The following is a 13,440-nucleotide window of genomic DNA, read 5'->3' as shown; positions in this document are numbered from 1 at the left end:
AGCTATAATCTTGCAAATAGTTATGTGACTGGAACTACATATATACTTAAAGTAAAGCATATGAATAAGGATCAGGGCCATAGAGCTCATTTGCTCAGCAATTCCACAGCCATAGTTATTCATGTTTATAACAACACAGATAGTTGCAGTAGAAATAGTTATGGTGTTATAAACAAGAGGATGATGATTGCTCATGGGAAATATAATTAGGTCATACCTTAGAGCAGATGAAGATTTACGGCTTGTGTCCTCAAATGTATGCACTGAAATCATTCTGTGTTCTGCACATACAACTGAAAGTAGAATCTGGACCTTAAGAAATTTGCTCCTGTATTTTTATTCACCATATGAAAGGTACATAGGCTTTCTGTACCATAAGCTAGTGAAAGGAACAAAACAGCACCCAACCCATAGCTGCAGATTGACAGCTGCTCATATCCAGGTACACCATCCAGGTGCTCATTTTAGAACAAAGCATACAGTCTTATCCAGTCTAAGATTATAACTGGCTCTGTTACATCACTTATGCATGAATAATACAGCATGTGCTCTGGCCTTGCCCCTTATTGAGAGACTGCACTCAGAGAAAAATACCGCATACTGAAACTAAGACCACGCCTTTTCTGTATCACACACATTTGGGATATGCACACACCTGTATCACTTTCCTTTTTTTTTTGCTAAAGCTCTTGTCAAATTAAAAACCAAAGGAAAAGTTAAATGAACCATAAGAAGCAGCATCTCCATGTTCACAAGTGAGTAAAGTGTTTGTTAGTTTCTCACAAAATCTTATTTCTTAATTCAAACAGGACTGGATATGAATATATGGAATGGAAGATGCCTGAAGGATTGTGAACAGAGTTGTAGGGAGGTGGCCAATAGGTAATGCAATAATTGCTAGTTTTAAATAACAATTTAACTAGTCATCTGAAAGGCAGAGTAAACATTTGTAGATGATATGGGCAGGACAAAATTAAATTCAACCCCTCTTTCCTACTGGATAGACTCAAACAGAGAGGGGAAGGAGGAAGGGCTGTGGAACAACAGTTACAGAAAAAGGTTAGTAACTGTTTCTTCTTCTTCCAGTGATGGCACATGTCCATTCCACCATAAGTGACTAACAAGCAGTGTGACCTGGAAGTGGGTTTGGAATCTACTTGAATAAGGATTGCAGGACTGCCCATCCAAATCTGGCATCATCTCTGGATTGATGAGAGCTGGTGTAGTGAGAGACAAACGTATGGACTGATGACCAGGTTGCCAACTTACAAATGTCCAAGATGGGCACACAAGTCACATAGGCTGCAGAAGCTGCCTGCGACCTGGATGAATAGGCCAGCACTCTACTCTGGAGTGCAAGATCAGCCAGTTGGTAGCATAAATGAATACAGCTGGAAATCCAAGCAGAAATCCTTCAGAATGACACTGGATGGCCCTTCTCTCTGTCTGTAAACACAAGGAACAATTGTGACAAAGATCTAAATGGCCTAATCCAATCCAGGTAAAAAGTCAAAGCTCTTTTATTCGAATGAGGCTTTGGACAGAAAGTCAGTACATAAATTGCTTGGTTAATGTGAAAATTGGAAGCCACTAAAGTCAGGAACTTCAGGTGAAGTCAAAGGTATACCTTGCCTCTAAAGAAAATTATATTGGGAGGTTCTGATACTGAGGCTTGCAATTCCCCCACTCTCCTAGTCAAGGTAATAGCAACCAAAAAAGCCACCTTCATGGAAAGGTGCAACAAAGAACAGGTCACCAATAGTTCAAAGCAGGGACCCAGGAACTTCGCTAGAACTAAATTTAAGTTCCACCAGGGATGTGTGCCTGTAAATATAACCTGTCCATACCCTTCAGAAACCTGATAGACATAGAATTGAAAAAAAAGCAAGCAGTTATCCATGGAAGGGTGGAAACTGAGATAGTTACTAGGTGAACTATGATGGAACTAGCAGGTGTGATGGTGTGTATAAGAAAGGTGACCATTTAAATCACTGTTACCACGATTACATGGTCAAAATGGTTTGTTTAGAGGGCCCAGCTTGCTGAGATGAACCAACAGCTGCAGAAGAGAAGGGAGGTGGAGTACGCCTCTTGTAACTCCTTCTCCTCTTTCTGGACTGGTCCTGAGTACGAGGCATGACAGGTGGAAACTGTTGAGACTGCTGCAGCTGGAACGGCTTTATTTTTGTTGCTGCTGAATAAATTCCCAGAGACTTAAGGGATGCCCCTGAATCCTTAAGACCTGTAGCCTCCTGTCAGTCTTTTTGGAAAAGAGCAAGGGGCCTTTGAATGGGACGTCCTGGATGGTTTGTTGAACCTTCAGGGGAAGACCTGATGACCACAGCCATGAAGAGCACAGCATAGTGATGGTGGAACCATAGCTTGAGCCAAAGAGTCCCCTGCATCTATTTTTGTCTGCAAGGTTGTTCTGGCAACTAACTTGCCCTCCTGCACTACAGCTGTGAACTCCTGCTTTACCTTGTCCGGAAGCCTGTCATTAAATTTTAAGATATTATCCCACAGACTGAAATCATACTGACCTGCTGCTTTGCCATTCTAACTACCGCCCATGCTGCCCTTAGTGCAGCTCTCAGTACCACATAGCCAAGAACTTTTTCTGGTTTAATCTACACCTGATGCATATGATGCAGCTCATGAATTGTTTAACTTGGTACTTCAGGGATTGGTCTCAATAGGCCCATCCTAAGCACCACAATCAACGAACCCCCTTGGCTCGAGGACTATCACTGAATGCTGCTTCTGTGAGTGCACCTCTGTGTCCTTGCCTCCACTTGGTGCCTGCACTGAAGATTTTGAAGACTCCAGTACTGAGTCCTTAGGAGACTTATGTTGTCTCTTCTTCAGTACCAGCAACAAGATCTGCCTCTCAACTCAGATCAGGAGGAGCATTCCTAACAGATGCGGATGTGCTTGTTATTTACTCCATACAGGAAGGATCCGATGGTGGGGGGAGCGCAGACTCCATCAGTAAATACTTTAGTATGGCTGCCCTCTCTTTCTTTGACAGGGGTTTGATCCCTCCACAAATGTGACATTTGTCACTCACACGGCTCCTCCCCTAGACATTTAAGGCTGCTGGGTGTGGGTCACTCACTGGCATGGACTTGTTACATGAGTGACAGGCAGATGCTTCACTATTGGACAAAGCAACAACCATAGAGCACAATATTTCACTAATTCTTGGAATAAAAACAAGAAGGTTTTTTCCCTAATGTATTTATTATCTGAATGAGGGAAAATGTAACATTGTAATTAGTAACTAAGGCCCCAATTCAGGAAAACATGCCTATTCAGGAAAGCACGTAAACATATGCTTAAGTCTCATTAACTTCATCCCTTAATTTCTTGAATAAGGATGATTTAATAATGTGCATAAGTGATTTCCTGAATCAGGCCCTCGGGGGTCTAATTCTGCAAACACTTACTACCAGGTGTAATGCATACCATGTTAAAATGCAAGTTTGGACCTCAAATTTATATAATATTCTATGGCAGTGGTTCTCAAAGCCGGTCTGCCGCTTGTTCAGGGAAAGCCCTTGGTGGGCCAGGCCGGTTTGTTTACCTGTCATGTCCTCAGGTTCGGCCGACCGTGGCTCCCACTGGCTGCAGTTCGCCGCTCCAGGCCAATGGGGGCTGTGGTAAGCAGCGTGGGCTGAGGGATGTGCTGGCCGCCTTTCCTGCAGCCATTGGCCTGGAGCGGTGAACCACGACCAGTGGGAGCTGCGATCGGCCAAACCTGCGGACGCGGCAGGTAAACAAACCGGCCCAGCCTGCCAGGGGCTTTGCCTGAACAAGTGGCGGACTGGCTTTGAGAACCACTGCTCTTTGTCATACTCATGTTTGATCTGAGATCTCTTTTTTTGCTTAGCTATAAAACAGTTTACATCCAAGTCCATTTTGCTTTAATTTGCTACCATTCTCTCCTGTATCTTTTATATTTGGCAGCTTATCATTCTACTTAGACATGATTAAATTGGTTAGAGAAGTAATCCGACACTTTTTGCAAGTGATTTCTCATTTAATTACAGAGCAGGTCTGTGTTGGACATTCTTCAGTGATCATCCTGGAAAAAATGTGTTAATTACAGTATTGCAATTAATTTGCTTAAACTGTACTAATGGCCTGATTTTCATAAACGTTGAGCATCCTCAAATCTCACTGAAGGCAATCACGTTAGGCCTGAATAAAGACAGGGAGTGGTTGGGTCATTACAAAACCTAAACCTAATTTCTCCCATACTAATTTCCTCCTACTGTTACTCACACCTTCTTGTCAACTGTTTGAAATGAGCCACTCTCATTACCACTACAAAATTTATTTTTCCTCCCTTGGTATCCCACTGTTAATTGAATTGTCTGGTTATACTGACCTCACACTTGGTAAGGCAACTCACATCTTTTCATGTATTTATACCTGCTCCTGTATTTTCCACTCCATGCATCTGATGAAGTGGGTTCTAGCCCATGAAAGTTTACGCCCAAATAAATTTGTTAGTCTCTAACATGCCACAAGGATTCCTCGTTGTTGTTTTTAATAAGAACTACAGTGTTCAATACCTTTGAAAATAAGTCCTTAACTGTTTAGAAATTTCTGATATGCAAGAAATCTTTGTAACAAGCATGCAAATATGTTTCCCACTAAATTATGTTACCACACAATGCATATTTTACATACTTACAGAAAATAAAATTTAAAAATTTAAAAGCCAAATAATGATTTCAAAACAACCTCCAAAATTATTTTATGATCATTATATTTTAGCTATTATCCTACAACTTATTATTTGCAGTGTCTGCACAATAGCACAGATTTATAAACATCTAAAACAAGTATAAAAATAATCCTAACACACTTTTCTTCTGATATCTATTTTACGTTTTTCACTTTTAAGTGATATTCATTAAAGGATTAATAATCACAAACAAACCCATCTGCTGTGGTACCACTGGTCTCCACATTCGTTACAAATAACGTAAGTCATCATTTGTTCATCTGGATTTGCATTTCGCACCCAACTAGGAAGGAAGAGAGTTCCCCTGGCAATCATAGTGACAGTGCAATCAAATTTTTCACAGCGCCTACATTTTATTTTGTCTGTCTGTGTGCCATCAACAACTTGGGGAAGCTGATGTTCCTGAACAGATGATTCTGTGTACAAAGCCCTGAGTTGTTTCAGTTCATCATTGGCCATTTCCATCACTGTCATCTCAGCAAAAGTCTTTGGACTCATAGTCCCTGAAAACAGGTTATGTTTTAAGTGGAAATTTTTAGGATTCTTCAAGTTAGAGACTTTGCTTCTGATACAATTTTTGTACTTTTTGTCATTTCTAGCATGAAGAGCAAAAATACGCTCTTCAATTTCTTTGGCTAATTCTTGCCGATAATTGGCTTCCTCTTTGCTTGTGGCAGAATCAGTCAAGGCTTTATAAATAAGTTCTGTGCATTTCAACCTCACAGCCTTCAGATGTTCTTGCTGTGGGCTTGTTTCACTGCCAGCAGGTTTAGCGTCTTCGTTATCAGCGCGCTGTTCTTCTAAAAGACCCAGCTGATTCACACTGCTTTTTGGCTTATTATACACTTCATCTTTTGGAACGTTTTGTAATGTTAGCAAACTATTAGTGCCAGCAGCATCTAACATTTCATGCTGATTCAATTCTTCAGAAAACTCCATTTGTTCTTGTGGAACCACACTGAAATATTCATTGTGCTCTTTCACACTCTCAGAAACTGACTTTTTACCTTGTACTGATGAAAGATAGTTATTCTTGTAAAGTGTCTTCCACTTTGATAATAAATGCTTTGCTTTCTTTTTCAATGTCATTGCAGGACAGTTCTGGAGGACTCTGTACACAGCTTTGGCAACATCAGTCTCCTGAAGATATTCTATACTCATATCAACAGCTTCAAGTTCTGTAAGATGATTTCCAATATCTTGGAAATTGTTTTCAGAGAGTAGCTTCTCAATATCATGGGCTCTGTTCATAATTATTTTCTTATCAGACATTTTAAACCTGAAAGAAAAGTAATAATAATAGCTTTCTCTATGGTCACGATGATTATATCATATATTTTTATTAATGTTCTGCTAACTTTTATAAGCTTTGTTATTGTATAATTTAATTTATTCTTAAATTTGCAAAAAACCTCACTTGTACCACAGATGTACTTATTTGCATATACATTATAGAAGTAGACACTAAAATAAGCTGAATACATAGCCAGTTACACGCTCAGTCAAAGTTTTGAGACAACAGAGGGGCTTTGCACTGTATCCTAAATGTTAATAGACTCTGGTTCTATTAGTCAATTGGGCAAAAACAAGGTCCAAAGCTCAGTGTTCACTACTGAGAATGCCCAGCCACGAGTCCTCTGGTGTTTAAAACCTAGAGACTGTTAGAAAGAGGGTTCGGGCTGAGCAAAATTGTTACAATGACACAAAGAGAAAACTCTTTTTTCTCATGCAGCCAGGACACAAACTGTTTAGGGCTTTATATATAAAAGTCAACCACTTGAATTTCATCAAGAAGCAAATAGGAAGTCAATGCAGTCTTCAGAGAATTGGTGTATTATTATCCAGTTTATATGTTTTGTCACTGATTTTGTATGCCTCAACTTTTGGGTTCCTCACTTGAGACCTCTTGGACCTGTTTTTCGTAACTGCTAAGCACTCAGTTCCAACTGAACTCAATGGAAGCTGAAGATCATCAGCATATCTAGACAAACAAGTGGAAGGTGGGAACCCAAAAGTCAATGACCATCTTAGAAGATTTTGATTTGTGGCTTATTTTTATTTTTTAAAATCAATCTTTGTCACCCCAGCCAGCCCTTTTCTTAGCATGAGTCTTCCATGAATGTTTACAAATTTGGCTTAATAAATTCCCAAATGTTTGGGTGTCTTAATATCTAATATAAAATCTTGTAACTAGCTTTAACAATTTTTATTGTAAAATAAAATATATCATCTTTCATATAATTTATCATAACAAATCACTTAATTAAATAGTGCCAGAATGTTGCCTTTTTATTTATTCAATTTGTTTACCATGACAAAGCCATGATTTCCCCATTTCTGTTTGCCATTACATTATAACAAATCAGGTTCTGCATCTCACCCTGCCCCCCCCCACCCCCTCAAACAAAACAAAAAACCCACGGGCCCATTTTTCTGTCAGTGGATGTCTAAATGTTATTGACATAAATGGGGATTACATATGCACATCCAGGAGAAACCATAAAATGTACAAAGGCTTTAGGAAACCTGTGCATTCACATTCTCCCCGTATGAAACTAGCTTGCAATGCTTATATTAAGTGTTTTGCAGCAGACAACTGAAATATGCATTGATTGCTTCTTCATATTAAGCTTCTCTTAGGCCTTGACTATGCAGAAAGATAAAATCACGTAGCTAACGTGTGCACTGTGTGACCAAATCACATTTGCCCTGGGAAAATGAATTAATACAGTATATGATTCAGAATGGATTTTTCAGGCAGCTGTTGTGGATCCAACAATTTTCATTTAAAAAAATATATATATCTCCATTATTTTTGACATTTGAGGTTTTTTGGGTAGCTGTTAATAGTAAACAGATGAACAAATTTAATTGGGAGCTGCTAAATTAAATCCTGTGAGGCTAATAAAGAGAAATGGGACCAGACCAGTAAACTCCCACTGAGATCATCTCCTCTGCCCTTTCCCCTACTAGTTCCAACATTCTACATCCCATAGCAAGTAAATATTTTATTTATTTTACAAAGGTAAAGTAGGTTTCAGAATAGCAACTCTTATATTAAAAACTGTTATCTGTTCTTTTTGCAAGCTCTTTATGGTAAAGGCCTTTTGTGTATTTTTCATAAAGTACCTGGCACACTGACAGTGCTATACAAATAATGTTTTCACAGCATATGCACTGTTAAATGGCCTAATGAAAAAGTAAAGGGCATTCGGGATGTAGATTCTTGTGATTTGACTGTTTTTAGATTTTCCTTATGCCTTTCTCATTATGCCCATGACAAAAATCAAAGCCCTCGGGACAGAAGCAATATACAAATTTGTACAAAAAACCAGCAGTCCTAATACTTTTCTCCATTATTCCACTTTGATAAGCATAAATTAAGACTGGATGAAGTGTTCACTGAAGCGAATACTTGGTCTTGTAAACCAGTGTTATTGTGTCACTGTTTTCAGGGCTTGTCCCAGTCCAATTTTTTTTTAAACCAGAAATAGTGTTTTGATCAGCTAAAGAAGTCATCGGCCAGCTGAGAAGGTGAGACTGATGACAGCTTGGCTAAGTGCTCACATATTAAGGAATACATCATCACCAGGCCTGTCACATGTGTCACCCTGCTTTGCCTTAGTCATGAAGGTTCCGAGCAGAAATCTGGGCAGTGCAGTGACTGATGAGCTGACGGGCAGATCACATGATCTGCACAGCCATATGCAGGTAATTACTAAGCTTGCCTAGTATGATTCATGCATCTGACCAGCTTCTTTGCACCAAAGGTGAGCGGAGGATTAAGGTAGGGCCTCTTGAGCTGGGGTAGAATAAATGACTAAGAATAAAAGGGAGATAGGGCTGCTGGTGCGCTGAGACACCTGCCTACATGCTGACCAATACTATCTCATTGCTTCCTTGTCCTGTTTGTCTGTATCTATTTGTTGTCTCTTGTCTTGCACTTAGACTGTAAGCTCTTTGGGGCAGGTACCATTTTTTGTTCTTTCTTTGCACAGCACCTAACACAATGTGATCCTAGTCCATGACTAAGGCTCCTAGGTGCTACAGTGTTTCAAATAATAATACTAAAATGAAGAATTATGGTAGCGAGAGTGAGGGGAAGGTCAAAAGAGGAGAAAACTGAAGGATGTTGAAAAAGAAGCGAATTGACCACAGGAAAAATGAGGAAAGAGAAAAATAGAAAACAAGAGCATAGAAAATATGAGGAAGAGGTGGAATGGGCAGCCCTTTTTGTCCTTTATCCCCCAGCTGCCAAAACCCTTGCTTCACACCTCCCTGACTGCCTCCAAAAACAATCTATAAACATTCCCAGACTGCTAGTCCCATGTTTTCACTTTGAAAATCTGCTCAGCATGACAGGCTGAATCCACTTTGAAGGCTCTTGTGATCTTAACTCATGACAATTTTCAAAGTCTGGGAAAACTGTTGGTACACATCCAGAATATACATCCACAGAAGAGTGGTTACAGACAGAAGTCAGAGAGGAGACAGCACAAGGGGGATGTTTACTGTATTGAATATACAGTTTTAAAAGTCCAGACAATCATCCCACAGGGAACTCGATGTAAGACAGAAAGGGGGCTATCTAAGCTATCTATTTTTGCAGAATTTAAGATTTCACTAAACTAAATGTTTCAATACATTATGGATGCAAAGGTACACTTTCTGCATGTGAATCTTAATGTAAATCTTCCAAATGTGAACTGAATGGAAAGCAATGCAATGTTATCTTTTTTAATTTGCAGACAACATCAATGCCTACAGCGAAATAAATATCAATTATTTATTAGAGTCTGCCATGTTTCCCTAAGTGTGAACCACAACCCAGTCTGACCTTCTTCCAAGCTGATTGACAGTCTCTACTGGCATCCTAACCTGCCTCCAAAATGTCAAGCATGAATGGGTTTAAAGAGCTTTGTGAATCTTGGATGATTGGTATTAAAAATGAAAAATGCTACTTAAGTATATTTAGAAAGAAGAGAGATTGACAGGATAAAATTTTCAGTTACATCTGTTGAACTGTATGCATAACAACATCCTCATTCTCACTGTTTAGTTTAGAAATATACACAGTCTAGTACAGGGGTCTCAAAGCCCCGGCCCCCGGGCCATCTGTGGCCCGAGAACCTCCCCACTGCAGCGCATGGAAACTTGTTAAAAAGTTCTTTCATCCGTCCCTCATGGCTGCCGGCTGAGGGGGGTTGGTGGAGGCGGGAGGGGAGCGGGCAGGAGAGATTCACGTGCCCCTCCCCACAATGTTGCTCCATCCTGCTGCTCCTGGGACCCTCCCAGGGGTTGCACTCGGCAATGTGTCATTCACCTCAGGCAGCTCGGCTCCCTGCAAGCGGTTCCCTATCCCTGCTGTTGCCAGCAGAGCCACAGAGGAGAGACCCATGCAGCCATGCTGCCATCTGTCTGCTGCAGGCACCGCCCCCCGCAGCTCCCACTGGCTGGGGGAGAGGGACAGAAGTACCATAACTAGTTGCTGGGCAGAGTCAGCCATAGAGGCAGCATGATTAATTGCCAGGCAGAGTCAGCCATGGAGGCAGCGTCACTGGTCGCTGGGCAGAGTCAGCCAGGGTGGCATGAGGCCAAGAGAGCGAGGGAAAAGGGTGGGAAATGGGCTGGGAGGTGGTATGAACACCATCTTCAGTGACATTACTGGCCCGCTGGGAGGATCTGAGGACTGGCACTGGCCCAAAGGTAAACTAAGTTTGAGACCCCTGGTCTAGTACAATGAGAAGGTTTGTTTAATTCTAAAAAACTAAAGCGATGGAAAAAATAACAGTATTGATTTCCAAAAGTATCCTACCTCCTTAATAACGACAAATACAGATCCAGTCCAGCAAGTACTGGATTGCGTAACTAAAGGTTACACAATGAGAGAGCAGATGTATAAACCCAGCACTGCACTTGATTAGTTTCCTGTCTTCCAAAGATCAAGTAGTTGGTGTTGAAAGAGGAAGAAAATCTGCTGGCTGTTATGGTTGGTCATGAGACACAGGGTGAAATTAGCTACAGTGTCATGTGCTCATCCAGTATGCGTTATACTGCACTTTGGGATAAGGCACTGGTTTGGCTAACACCCTCACCTCCAAACTAAATCTTTTCCAGCCCTTTTACAATGGTTACAAATGTGTGTGCACTATTCCATGCCACATATAAATTCTATATCCATACCTTTTACACGCACATGCACACATGCAGTGGTTAAGTTACTTATGAGTTTTCTGAATCTCCCAGGCACGCATTAACTTTTTCAGGACTTGGCTCTAAATGACTAAAACCACACACGATTTAAAGAACAGATACAACCCAGGTATGAATGAATATGCTATAGCAAAAGATTAAATATAATATGGACTACAAGTAAAATAAGTGTGTTGAACAACTACATGAGCATTTATTATAATCTTAGAAAATTTACAGCTCAAGAGATAGGCTACTTACACTTAAAGCAAAATAGACGTGTTTACAGGAAGTCTTTCCTCAGAGGTTGATGTATGCATTCAATGAATAGTAAAGACTCCAAACTGAGCCATTCACAGAGGATCAATGCACCAAAGCTAGATAAGAAAAGCCACAACAGTTAAAGTTATCAAAATGTGTGCAAAGATGTTAACCCTATCATGGCCCCAGAAGAATTAATGTATAAAGTTGCTCTGCCATCATCAGCAAACAATTTATCTGGGCTCTTAATCAAGTTATTAAGATTAGGGTGACCAGAGAGTAAATGTGAAAAATCGGGACACGGGGTGGGGGTAAATAGGAGCCTATATAAGAAAAAGACCTCAAAATCAGGACTGTCCCTATAAAATTGGGATATCTGGTCACCCTAATTAAGATATATTTAGGGCCCTACCAAATTCATGGTCCTTTTTTGCCAATTTCACGGTCATAGAATTAAAAAAATTGTAAATTTCGTGATTTCAGCTATTTAAATCTGAAATTTCATGGTGCTGTAATTGTAGGGTTCCTAAACCAAAAGAGGAGGGGGGGGGCGCAAGGTTATTGTAGGTGGGTTGTGGTACCGCTACCCTTATTTCTGCTGCTGGTGCTGACTTCAGAACTGGGCAGCTGGAGAGCGGTGGCTGCTGGCCGGGAGCCCAGCTCTGAAGGCAGAGCTGCCACCAACAGTAGCACAGAAGAAAGGTTGGCATGGTATGGTATTGCCACCCTTACTTCTGTCCTGCTGCTGACAGGGCACCGTCTTCAGAGCTGTGCACTTGGCCAACAGTCACCACTCTCTGGCCGCCCAACTCTGAAGGCGGCGCAGAAGTAAGGATGGCAATACTGTAACCTTCCTAAATTAATCTTGCCACCCACCCCCGCCCGCAACCCCCTTTTGGGTCAGGACCCCCAGCTTGAGAAATGCTGGCCTCCTCCGTGAAATCTGTATTGTATAGGGTAAAAGCACACAAAAGACCAGATTTCATGGTCCATGATGCGTTTTTCATGGCCGCGAATTTGGTAGGGCCCTAGATATGTTCAAGCAAAAAATCCCTAAAATGAAAACAGCCACTTTGTGTAAATGACAAAGGACAGTGTATATCTCGCGCACACACACACACACACGAAAGACACCTTTAGTCACTTTGATTGTTAATTTCTTATACCAATATGTCTGGTTTGCCAATTAAACTAATGTTGTTAAAGGCCAACTGTTTTTGGTTTAACATGCTGTACACTGAATTTTGGTAAATTTTAAAATGTTCACCACTCAGAATTAAACAACGTTTTAAATTACATCTGCAAGTAAACAGTAATATCCTACCACTATAGGCATTTATGACAAAATATTTTTAAAAGAAGAAAAGCTCCCCCAAAATCAGAAAATCAACGGGAGATATCAAAACAATAACCCCAAAATGCTCCACCATGCACAATACCAGCCTTATTGTGTCCCTTCAACTCAAAAAACAGAGGGATCCTACAGCACATCCTGAAGGTCAACAAAACTGGGTGTTTCAGACCAACAAGGTGAATGAATTCCAAAGTTCACTTTCACTTTGGTTGTTACAGGTCATCTGTAAACCACGGTGACCTGTGAGAACAAAGATGGGGAAGAGACAGCCTAGGGACTATTTTATCAATAATGAGGACAGAAGACAGGATAAAGTCCTATCCTCACATCAACAGAGTTAGCTGATGAAGCAGCAATATACTCCTTCACAGTCCTCTGGAAACAGTGATTATGCTGGCCTCCAAGAGTGAATGTCTAAACCAATCCCCCACTCAAAAGAAGTGCACCCCTACCTTGGATCATAGGAGGTAATGAGTGGTCTATGATGTAGGTACATTTCTAAATGCCCTATCTTCCATCCCAGCACAAACAAAAGATCAAGGGTGATGGAGACCATGAAACCTTGAGCTGTTCCAGAAGAATTGTGTATTTTTTTCATATAAAAACTTAAAACCGGGTGTGTTGTCATTCAAAGTCATTAGGGGTCCACAGCACTGAAAAGGTGGGGTTTACTGCAGTATTTTGACAAAATTCACTTCCCAGCCATTAGCATGCAGAGATGTGCATGTCTGCTGCTCTCTGTCCCAGAGTTGGAAGCATTTCAGCAGTGCTGTATAATAATAATAATAATTGGAGATATACCAATCTCCTAGAACTGGAAGGGACCTTGAAAGGTCGAGTCCAGCCCCCTACCTTCACTAGCAGGACCAATTTTTGCCCC

General features: G+C 40.8%; 2 protein-coding genes across 2 annotated transcripts in view; both read right to left on the bottom strand.

Annotated features, from left to right (window-relative positions):
• Window positions 1-11,322, bottom strand: part of RAB9A (RAB9A, member RAS oncogene family) — a 57,202-nt gene extending 45,880 nt beyond the window's left edge. Inside the window, exon 1 of the mRNA XM_039548030.1 lies at window positions 11,207-11,322. The gene's annotated coding sequence lies outside the window, so the exon portion shown is untranslated. The remainder of the gene's footprint in view (window positions 1-11,206) is intronic.
• TCEANC (transcription elongation factor A N-terminal and central domain containing) lies at window positions 4,539-11,324 on the bottom strand. The gene is made up of 2 exons (XM_039548006.1): window positions 11,207-11,324; window positions 4,539-6,032 (listed from the first exon to the last, which is right to left on the bottom strand). Exon 2 carries the CDS (start codon window positions 6,023-6,025, stop codon window positions 4,937-4,939), a length of 1,089 nt encoding a protein of 362 aa, XP_039403940.1. The 5' UTR covers window positions 6,026-6,032; window positions 11,207-11,324; the 3' UTR covers window positions 4,539-4,936.
• Window positions 11,325-13,440: the final 2,116 nt, after the last annotated feature.

The sequence above is a fragment of the Mauremys reevesii genome, linkage group 1 (assembly GCF_016161935.1).
Source record: "Mauremys reevesii isolate NIE-2019 linkage group 1, ASM1616193v1, whole genome shotgun sequence".
In the NCBI taxonomy this organism is placed as follows: domain Eukaryota; kingdom Metazoa; phylum Chordata; order Testudines; family Geoemydidae; genus Mauremys; species Mauremys reevesii.
The sequence above is the reverse complement of the archived record's forward strand: the minus strand, read 5'-3'. Positions and strand labels throughout refer to the sequence as shown.